Genomic DNA, 11,535 nt, shown 5'->3' on the forward strand with positions numbered 1-11,535 from the left:
CTGTTGTGATTTGACACTATAAATACAGTTGAATTGAATTGAAAATTGAATAATAATTTAACCACATTACTTGTCATCTTTTTAATAATCCCCCTGTTCTGGGTATTTTCCCAGAAACCTCCAGAATCTGCTGATTTTGACGGCCATCAAGGCCGACCGCACTCGTGTGATGGAGTACATTAACAAGCTAGACAACTACGACGCTCCAGACATTGCTAATATTGCCATCAGCAATGAGCTCTTTGAAGAAGCGTTTGCCATTTTCAAGAAGTTTGATGTCAACACCTCAGCCATACAGGTAAAATAAAAGTAATACTGCTCCAGCTGCACTGATAATATCATTTTAAATTCCAAGTTCTTCAGTAAGTGTATTGGCTAAAGTTGAATACTGATCAGAGTACTTCTTTTATTTGATATTCCGCAGTATAACATGAATGTAAAAAGTTACATTAATATATGCATCAGTTATCTTGATTACCCCAGTCTAGTACAAGTTGTAACATTTTTATCATCTTTTTCTTATTGTAAGGAATCTCGTCACTTACACATTTTTAGCAGAGGATTTATACAACTCTCCCCAAGGCTCAGACCATTGAAAGTATTGATTAATTTGCCAATGCTGAGTATGAGTATTTAAAATCTGTATTGGCAATTGATGCTGCAGGTTGTATTATTGCATCTTTCTTAAAACTTTCTTTTAATCTCATACCTGTATGTCAGATCGTATAATGCAACTCTCTCCTTTCCTCATGTCTCTAGGTATTGATAGAGCACATAGGGAACTTAGATCGTGCCTATGAGTTTGCCGAGCGCTGTAATGAGCCTGCGGTGTGGAGCCAGTTAGCCAGAGCTCAGCTACAAAGAGACCTGGTCAAGGAGGCCATTGACTCGTATATCAAAGCCGTTGACCCTTCAGCGTACATGGAGGTGGTCAACGCAGCCAGCAAGAACAGTAAGCCTTTGCTTTGCAGTATAACTGTTACACACCAGCAGCTCACAATAATTGTCTTTCTTGTGTGCTTGATCTGAGTTGACCTTTAAGGTGGTGTGTTTTGCAGATAACTGGGAAGACTTGGTTAAATTCCTTCAGATGGCTCGAAAGAAAGCGAGAGAGTCTTACGTGGAGACAGAGCTGATCTTTGCTTTAGCTAAAACGAACCGTCTGGCGGAGCTGGAAGAGTTTGTCAGTGGGCCCAACAATGCTCACATACAGCAGGTAAGAAAAACATCACAGCTGTAGCGGTAAGAGGATTATGTAGCAGAATGTCCATGCTGTTCTTTGCCTTACACCTGGTAGTAACTGCACATCTATCTGCTAATTTCTCTCTCTTTCTCCAGGTGGGCGATAGATGTTATGACGAGGGAATGTATGAAGCAGCCAAGCTCTTGTACAACAATGTGTCCAACTTTGCTCGCCTCGCATCCACACTAGTCCACCTCGGAGAGTACCAGGCAGCTGTGGACAGCGCCAGGAAAGCCAACAGCACACGTACATGGAAGGAGGTAACTGGCCCACAAAAAAGTTTAGCCTCTTTTCAACTGGCCTTTGCCTGACAATGGATTATTGGGAATCTTTCTTTTTCATCATAGAAGGTTTTATCATCTTTTATCTCTGTCTAAAACGTTGAAACGTGATACTGCATATTCTAAGATAAAATAGTATCTGATACTGTATTGGCTTGTCAAATTTGAGCACCTACCCATACTCCTTAAGTAATTACTACTGGGAAAACGGATATATCCGACTTGGTCTTCAGTATTACAACATTGCCTGGAAAAGTAAACAAACATTGATGACCTCATGCCAGGTCTGACATTTAAGGTAATTAAATGCTAATTTAATTGGTAAAATACCATATTGGCCACACAGTATTTTTTAACCCTCAAATGACCAACTCTGCAAATCATAAAAACTGAGTTTTCCGATGGCGGGAATGCTCTCAGATAAACATCAGTCTTTTATTATCCCATATCATGTGAACAAGCCAGAGAAGCACTGTTAGAGCCTCATGGGAGATGTAGTTTTTGAATGCTATCAACCTGATTAGCTTTATTTTTTATTTTTGTCAACATGAAGATATATTCATTTTTTACTATTTAGTATAGTTGTAGATTCTCATTTATTAGAATATGGACAGAAGATTTCAGGAATATCCTCTCTCCGATCATCAGGTGTGTTTTGCATGTGTGGATGGCGAGGAGTTTCGGCTGGCACAAATCTGCGGCCTTCACATAGTGATCCACGCTGACGAGCTGGAGGACCTGATCAGCTACTATCAGGACCGCGGGTACTTTGAGGAACTCATTGCTCTGCTGGAGGCTGCGCTGGGTCTGGAGAGGGCCCACATGGGCATGTTCACCGAGCTTGCCATCCTCTACTCAAAGTTCAAGCCTCAGAAGATGAGGGAGCACCTGGAGCTCTTCTGGTCCAGAGTCAACATCCCAAAGGTAGAGCATGCCTCTGTGTCTGTTCGGTTTCTAAACAATTCTGTTTTTTGTAAAAAGTCAAAGAGTTCATCACACACAAGGAGGCTGCTCGTGTGCCATGGACTCCTTTGATTTATTACTCTGCAAAGATTTCTGCTTCTTCTCAGCACCCTGAAAGGAAAGTAATAGTGAGTACAGAAGATCCTAAAGTTGCCTTGAAAGTACTAGATTTAAAAAAAAAAGTACTTTTTTAAAATGTAGTACCTGCATTGGTCAACATTCCTCAGTTTGTTGGACTTCATCCTGTTAATTGATCAACACTCACAATTAAAAACCCAAACATACATGTCAGCTACCAAGGTAGGGGAATTAAAAAATCATACTTACCCGATTTTTGGCTCTAACAACGTCTTGTGTTAAAAACAGGTTTAGTGTTATGTCTTTTCATTTGTTCGATCTTGTGAGGAGTTTTTCCTCCTTCTCTAAAGCACTTTAGATTTTGAGAAAAGGGTCTATATAATGTCATGTTTTAGCCAAACATACCAAATTTGAGTCCATGAATTTAACCAAACAAAACTTTGACAGAAAGACTCCTTCAATTTGAAACCTGACTGACTTTGACATTGTTCTGCGTTTTTCTGTGTCTACCAGGTTCTTCGTGCAGCAGAGCAGTCTCATCTGTGGGCAGAGCTGGTTTTCCTCTATGATAAATATGAGGAGTTTGACAACGCTGCCATCACAATGATGTCTCATCCGACAGATGCTTGGAAAGAAGGGCTGTTCAAGGACATTATTGCCAAGGTAAAAGTGTGACTGAACTGTTCATTTCCTCCTCAAACATCTTTACGTTTTGTGATCTTTATATGTATCATTATTTCTCCTCAGGTTGCCAATGTGGAGTTGTACTATAAATGTCTTTCCTTCTACCTGGAATACAAACCCCTCTTTCTGAATGACCTGTTGACCATTCTGTCTCCGCGGTTGGACCACAGCCGAGCTGTCACATTTTTCAGCAAGGTAACCAGCGGCGAGGTCAACCACTGTGAACCAAACCTTCTGTATTTTTCTTTACATTCAGTATGCAGTGAAAAACATGATTGACATGATTACGGGTTGTTTTTGCTCGACCAGGTGAACCAGCTGAAGTTGATCAAGCCTTACCTGAGGTCTGTCCAGAATCACAACAACAAGTCCGTCAATGAAGCCCTCAACAACCTGCTGACAGAGGAGGAAGACTACCAGGTCTCTCAGCCATTTTGTTACTGATGTTTATTTTTATTTTATTTATTTCAGGTTAATTTATCAGGGACAATGCACACTAATAATACATAAAAGTAAAATGAGCCAGAATTAGCCTGGAGGCTATTTTACATCTGCTGTCCCTGGACTGGTGGTAAGAGTTCACCCTAAAAAGAGATAAAAGTATTAAGCTATCTATAATACATACAGATGTGGCCCTATACAATAACAGTTGATTATACTAATGCTAAAAGACAACCACATAAAAACAAGAACAGTTGGTTAAGATCAACACCAGGACACACACACTGAGCTGAACTGTCAAACCAGATAACAAACAAAGCACAATAGCATTGACATACATTTTGGTGGACATGCACAAAAACAACATTGCTGGGACAGTAACAAACAATAGAAGATTTGTGAATATTGACAATCTCACAGGCAGAGCAGGAGAGATGGCAGCAAGTTTAAGTGCCTAAATTAATATTGACAATGCTGACTACTTGTTAGCCACTTCTTTAAGTTATGTATAAAAGAGGCATATGTTTTAAAATTTCTAATGTGGCTTGGGATGGAGTACCACCTACGAGTAGCCTTATCTGATAAAGCTGTTTGACCAAATGCACTTTTCCTTCACGGGACAACGCAGTTGCCTCTTGCTGCACTTGGTGCTGTGTTCACAAACTGTCTCAATACAATACAACGTTGAAAATAGAACGTAGACATAATAATGCAAACACATGATGAAAAGAGACTTAAACTTTCCCAGTAGCTAGTCAATTATTTTGCCTATGCCCTGCATGTTGTAGATGACATTTGAGTATTGAAATAGTACATTTAAATAGTGGTAAATGTACTCAGCTTCTGTGGTCACTAGGTCGCACTGCTGAGCTCCGGTTACAAGAAACTAACTGGTTCAGGTATCCCTTGTCTCACTTTTTGGTCTGTGATGTAATATTCTTTCATTATGTGTGTTATCCACAGGGCCTGAGAGCATCCATCGATGCCTATGACAACTTTGATACCATTGGCCTGGCGCAGAGGTTAGAGAAACATGAACTGATTGAGTTCAGACGTATTGCTGCCTACCTGTACAAGGGCAACAACCGCTGGAGACAGAGTGTAGAGCTCTGCAAGAAGGACAAACTCTACAAGGTAAGGAAAAAAAATGAATGACAATATTTGAGAAAAGCTCTTATACGTACCTCCATGTTCCTATAGATGGCACTGTTTGTTTGTTTATTCATTAGATAGTTAGAAGATATACAGTATCTGGAGATACAGTAGATACATGGACCAACTAACATCAAGTAAAGACAGGAAAAGCAAATCATGTCAGTGCTTTTCTCTCCAGAAGCCAGGCCTTCACAGAAACGATTGTTTAGACAACTTCTAAAACTTGCATGAATGCTTTAATGACAATTAAACACACTGCATTCCCATCTTTCCCAGGATGCAATGCTGTACGTCGCAGAATCTAAGGATGCAGAGCTGGCAGAGACTCTGCTCCAGTGGTTCCTGGAGGAGGGCAGGAAGGAGTGCTTCGCTGCCTGCCTGTTCGCCTCCTATGACCTGCTGCACCCTGACGTGGTGCTGGAGCTGGCCTGGAGGCACAACATCATGGACTTTGCCATGCCATACTTCATCCAGGTCATGAGAGAGTACCTGACAAAGGTTAGTACTCCACTGAAGAACAATACAAAGAGTTATTGTTCTTTATTGTTAATTTTAAGTTTCGGTTTTAACATAAAAGTATTATTTAATTATAGTATTTCTTTTAGAGGAAACAAGTTTGAAATTCTGCATTTTTACTGTGTACCAAAATTGGTTTATTTTTCTTAAATTGTTTAATTTCCTGAAGAAACCTGTACAGGTGAGAGGTGGACAATAGTCTGTAATATCTCCTGGAGGTATTGACAAACAGCTCATACTGGGAATTGTAGTTTACAGAGATAAGGCTTTCGTATGTACTGTAATGGTAGTTAAGTGTATATTTGTCAGTGAACTCCCTCTGGTGTCCATGATGATTCCTAAAATGTTGACCTGTAGACATGTGAGGTCACTTGAGGTCATCTCTTTGGGTTCTTTTCCAGGTTGATGAGTTTGCAGCGAAGGTGACGGTCTCTGGCCCTCTTTTTATTTCTCTTATGTGTTCTGTCTCTTTTTTGTTGTAACTTATCTCTTAGGTTTCTGATGTAGGAACCTAGCATGGACTGTAGACTGAGTACGGCCTAACTAGCTCTGGTCTTGGAGAGCTGTAGTGGTTTGTGCAGGCTTTTGTTCCACTTCAGCACCAACACAACATGTTTTTAATACATTGGCATTGCATTCTTATTTTCAAATAAAGGCTTTCAGCAGAGAAGCAGAAACAGATTCATGAAAATATGAAATAGGCGAAAGCGAGATGAGCACTGCTGTCTATTGATTCTCAGTGCAAAAATAAAAAAGCAACAGGCTAAATGTGAAAATAGCTCATTGCAATCTGAAGTAGTGTCTCTTCTTTTGCAGTTTCTACCGTGGAACTGATTAGAGAGAAAGTTCATGACTAGAACAGTTTAAGAACCATTATATGAAGGAATATATGTTAACAATGCAAATATAATTAGCTGCTACAGTTAAGGAAGATGGGTGCTGCTTATGTGGGATTAAAAAAATTCATCATGTGCAATAGTTTGGTAGGTTATAATGTATTTTCTATAGATCCCTAACTTGCCGGCATTTTATGATTGAAGGTTGAACTGACTTCAAGATTTACACTGTATCCAGGAAGTGTAATATGGTCTAAAGAGTCTCGGACCAGTTGAGAGCCCACTAACTTTAAACGCTGTGTTGATGGAGTCAAAGCCTGTGCACCATCTTGTTCTTCAGGACCAGGACTAGCCTGTCCTGGCCTGACAGATACCTCTCACCCTCTAACTCCTCACTTTTGGGGCTGCATCTACATCTGTAGTGTTAAGTGGCATTAAAAAAAAAACTAACAATTTCAGTTGTGCTGATGCCAAATCATGAGAGATTTTTCCACCTGGCTACTGCTCTCCAAAGACCAGACATGAATGCGGATAAAGAGAGCGAGCCACTCTAGACTTGTTAGATGCATCCCCATGTTTCTAACTCCAGGTTAACAAGTTTTAGTTTCAAATATGTAACTGTTAGACCAGTGCAGGGCTACAAACACTAACTAAAAGTTCCTCTGTCTGTGGGGAAATCCTCTCAGTCTATTTCAGCTAATCAGACAGTTTATTTTCAAAAGACCAAATGCTTTGTTGCATAAATGACTGGTCAAACTGGTTGTGATGGAATCAGTGCAGCCATTCAGGAAGTGAAATAGCAACTTATTTTTTTAGGAGTAGTTGAACACCAAATACCAAGAGACAGCAGTAAAGTTGTTGTTATCGATTTGTTATCGATAGGCAGCATAGCCAAATTATGTCTTGTTTTATATACAAAAAATACATCCATTTCTATTTTTCAAAACTGCATTTCAGAAATAATTTTTCATTCACACACTATATAATGTTTTCTCATATACAGAAAAGTGCATTACAGGTGCTCTTTAACCATTTCACCCTTTTGTCCAATTTTTTTTTCTTGAGTTGAGTCAACAGAAATTCAACCTTTTTTATTCTAAATTATTTAACAGAACCATTGTTTACATTAATCTCAACTTACATCAGAAACCTTTTGTATTCAGCTGTCTCCGAAGTTGAAGCACAATGCCGGATTATTGCTTTGCGCTTAATGACAAGGAGAATTGGCACTTCAACCAACTCACTGCACAAACACTGTATGCCTGGCAAAGGATGAGCTTAACCTGTGAGCTTCTAATATATAGCTTGGTTTTATAACAGCAGAATGAAAAACACTGTTCAGGAGGGCCTGCTCACAGGATGCATGTGGAAGCTTTGTCATTTATTGATTTGGTAACCATGAATGGCTGGAAATGTAGCATCAGCAGATAGGCATGTATAGCTTCTCCTTTACTTAATACACAATGTAATATTTCTTTAACCTTGAATCCTACTATAATTTTACTTTTTAGAGGGTCAGTTCACCCAAATACCAAAACAAAATAAAACATTTCCCTCAGTGGTTTCTAGCCATGGTGTAGTTTTAGTATTCTTTGCTGAGTTTTTGCAGTACCTGACATTGCCCTGTCCCATTGCTGTGAATCTGCTTTTATTTCTGGTGCCATTTTAGACATATTAGAAAATCAAAAAGCAGTGCCTTTACAAATATGTAATGTCCTTGTTATCTTATTATTCATAATAACCCACAGACCTTGTTGTCAATAGTGTTCATTGGAAACTATTTTCTGCAGAATGTAAAAAATGGTGACAACTGTCAACAGTGAGGTCTGAGAATTATTTGATGAGGAACAAGGACATCGAATCTGGAGAGAGACATTGCTTTGGAGGGTTTTTTAAATGTAATTTTAGTGCTTTGAGCAGCATAAATGAAATGTTATTCCACTTAATTGAATTGGGGTGATAGGAGTACAAGTCATTCTCAGCAGTCACTACCTGCATGGTTAGATAACACTAGGGATTATTTTGTTTTTTGTGTGATTTGGAAAAATGGGCCCTTTTTTCTTGACTTAACATTTGTACTGGGAGCTGCATTAGAAATTCTCACCAAACCTGCATGGCATCTTCTCTCAGGTAACCTTAGCTGCACTGTGAAGTATTGTGTGTAGTTTTGTCTTTCAGAAGTGGGTATGGTATATGTACCATGTTAACCAGTCATATTTATCAGCATTTATTTGTGTAATATGAAATATAAACTTTAGTGTAGTCTTACAACTGAAGCATTTAAAGTTTCTGGTCTATTGTATAACATCAAATAAATTGCACTTTAAATAAAACTGGCACACTGTGATCACTACATTGTAGGTGTCTAGCAAAAATCTTTTATTTAGAATATTTTCTTTTTTTATTGACAGCTGTTTTATGATGTTACTAATGGGCCATGGGACACATTTTGAAATTTGCATTTGAAATCTTTGCTTGGATTTAAGTTTAAACAGCCTGCAAAGCTGAGTACATGGAGTTACAAGGTTTCCTCAGGATACCTACAATGTATGAAATCACGCTTTTTTTGTAATCTGCGGTGTGTGAGTGAGCCTTGTCTGATCTATTCTCTTGTCTTTGTTGCCCTCAGGTGGACAAACTGGAGGAGGCAGACAGCCAAAGGAAAACTGAAGAGGATGTGACAGAGCCTCAGCCGATAGTGTTTGGTATGTTAGGTTTACAGGCAGACAATTGTGGTTCCTAAATAGGAGAACACTGCCTCCCGCTGTGATAACAGCAGGATGTGAGCTGCTGTATTTATCTGTCTGTAACAAACTGTCTGTAAAACATGGGTGGAAAATGACTGCTATTGTCTTTTCCAAATGAAAATGAGACAGAGAAGATTTGTCACTTACATTTACAATGTTTTTTTTGTTTACGGCCATGAAGAAACAACCTTATTGAATTGTTTTTGCAATTGCACATTTTGTATGTCTATCTGTTTTTACATTTTACAATATTAAAAAGATTGAATGTTGCCTCCAGCCAAGTTTACCCATATTGAACAAAGACACCTGTTTGTGATCAAGCCAGCAGCAATTGTTGTCATTCAGTAAGAGCTTTTATCCTAAAAAAAAAGTTTTACATCACCATTAACAACATTAACTGCTCTTTGAGCACCACATGATGAAACTTTCATTAACTGAAAACCTAATTACTAAGACATCCGTTTTTGTAAAAAAATAAAAGATCTTTGTGAAGGGCAGTAAACAAAAACTGTGTAGGGATGTGCACTTATTTCTAAAAAAAATGTAAACTTTTGTCTATTAGCATGTAACCCTGTGTGTGTGTGTTTGTGTGAGCAGGCCAGCAGCTGATGTTGCCTGCCTCTCCTGCTCCAGTGGCTCCCCAGCCAGCGTACCCAGGCTATGGCTACCCCGCCGCCCCTGTGGGTTTCCCCGCTCAGCCCGCTTATGGCTTCAACATGTAGAGGCCTGACCCTGCCTCTTCCACCCCTCTCCCCCTGCACACACTCACACACCTTGGACCTGAACCAGACTGAACCGTGCTGCTCTGGGTCTCAACTGGCAGCACAGAGTCCCCTGAAACTTAACCGGGCCTTCATTCCCAATGAGACTCCACTGAAACTGCAATAGAAACCCTTCACCTCTACTTCCTCCACACACACTTCAGAAGGACTGGTTGTTGCAAGGCTGTTGGACCATCCCTCCCTCACTACTTTCTCTTTTCCACTTGGACATTATATCTGCATCACTGATCTACACAGCATGCAGTCACCTCTCAGCTCCTAGAGGAATTAACATACCGAAGATAACATTAGTGACACCAAACCACTCTGTCCTGTTGCTGTTCCATGTAGACTTTATTAACCATAGAGCAGCTTTTTTTTAATTTTTTTCCTAGAGATTCAGCACTGATGAGGAAGAGACTTTGTTATTGAGGAGTGGAGGGGGCATGCGTGTGTCTCCCCCCTCCCTCCTGAAGCACTGCTACAGCCTTATGTAGTTTGATGAGGTGGCAAAACATGGGCTAATTTGTTCATGTTTAATTTCACAACTGTCTCATGCTCTGATTAGAACGATGGCTACTGTGCAATAGTTTTGTTTGTCCTCTCACAACAGGTACAAAGTGTTTGCTGTATACGGACTAAGAACACTTGTCTATGAGGTTATGGTACTGTCTGTGTATGTATGTATGTGTGTGTGTGTGAGTGTGTGTGTGTGTTTAGCCTCTAAAGCCTTTGAGGGATATGTCACCAAAACAAGAGACACTCAATAAAATGTCCACCCCCTTGCAGCTGCAAACCTTTCGCTGGGTCAGAGCGGTTGATCTCGGACTCCGGATATCTGGAGTTTCAGGATGCTTGTGACAAAAAGACAAAAGAAAGAAAGGAGGTGAAATAAAAAATAATGCTATATGCTGTAGTCTGTGCATGTGCTGCCAAATTATAATGCTGCAACCAGGAGCACAATTTTCATGTTACTCTCAAGTATATTAAGTATTACTAATGTGTCAAAAACAAAGCGATGTTCGATGAAACTTTGTCACCTGACTAACAGAAAGCAGTAATGAAGCTCTGACAGACTTGAGGAGATGACATTAGCTCACATCCTGGTGCCAGTTGATTTAAAAAAAAAAAAAAAGATTATTCTTCTGAAAACAGTGTATAATTTAAGATGTATTGAAATACCTAACTAATCCAATAAGTCAAATATTATGGAAAACTATATGTACTGTCTATAGTGTGTTGTTGTAGTCTTAAAAAGCATAATGATTTTTGTAAGAAAATTACAAAATGCAAAAACAGCAGGTTAATAAATGGCAAAGTCTTGAGGCAAGGCTGCTCAAAGTGGTGACAGTTCAGTTGATTGTTTACTTCCTGTGTTGTCCGACAGTATACAAAACACTGAGTTCTGTCCTGCAGTGGTGTCAACTTTGGATTTGTCAAAACCGAAAGCAAAAGCCTGAGCTGCACACGAAGCACTACCTTTATCTGCACAAAAGTCATGCATACAGAAAGAGGAATAAAGTTTACACACAATGCTGTTGGTGCATTTTTGTAGTTCATTCACATCAGGAGACATATTTACAAGCCTCTATTGTCTGTGTGTTTCTGGAGGTCGGTGTGGAGTTTTACAGTTGTGAACATTGTTCATGCCAGGGGTTTTCTGCTGCACCCTTATTTCCAGCTCTTTCTGGGCCCAGACTACATTTTAGTAACCAAGCTGCCAAAACCTGATTGATGGTTTCTGTCTCTGTGAGACCTGCAGCCTCTTTGTTATGAGAGGGTGTGGCTGGGCTGTTTGGACCTATTACTGCTTGCTGTTGGGGAAATGCG

At 39.7% G+C, this 11,535-nt stretch overlaps 1 protein-coding gene across 2 annotated transcripts in view; it reads left to right on the plus strand.

Annotated features, from left to right (window-relative positions):
- cltcl1 (clathrin, heavy chain-like 1) overlaps window positions 1–11,242 on the plus strand; it is a 30,466-nt gene extending 19,224 nt beyond the window's left edge. The window contains exons 20-32 of one of the 2 annotated variants that reach the window (XM_078251139.1): window positions 115–298; window positions 760–952; window positions 1,059–1,216; window positions 1,339–1,503; window positions 2,173–2,448; window positions 3,079–3,228; window positions 3,313–3,444; window positions 3,559–3,669; window positions 4,654–4,824; window positions 5,122–5,343; window positions 5,763–5,789; window positions 8,827–8,902; window positions 9,542–11,242. In XM_078251139.1, coding sequence (XP_078107265.1) covers window positions 115–298; window positions 760–952; window positions 1,059–1,216; window positions 1,339–1,503; window positions 2,173–2,448; window positions 3,079–3,228; window positions 3,313–3,444; window positions 3,559–3,669; window positions 4,654–4,824; window positions 5,122–5,343; window positions 5,763–5,789; window positions 8,827–8,902; window positions 9,542–9,666 — 1,990 coding nt within the window. In that variant the 3' untranslated portion in view covers window positions 9,667–11,242. The remainder of the gene's footprint in view (window positions 1–114; window positions 299–759; window positions 953–1,058; window positions 1,217–1,338; window positions 1,504–2,172; window positions 2,449–3,078; window positions 3,229–3,312; window positions 3,445–3,558; window positions 3,670–4,653; window positions 4,825–5,121; window positions 5,344–5,762; window positions 5,790–8,826; window positions 8,903–9,541) is intronic. The other variant, XM_078251140.1, reaches the window with a different exon arrangement.
- The last annotated feature ends 293 nt before the right edge of the window (window positions 11,243–11,535 follow it).

Source organism: Sander vitreus, chromosome 5, assembly GCF_031162955.1.
Source record: "Sander vitreus isolate 19-12246 chromosome 5, sanVit1, whole genome shotgun sequence".
Lineage (NCBI taxonomy): Eukaryota > Metazoa > Chordata > Actinopteri > Perciformes > Percidae > Sander > Sander vitreus.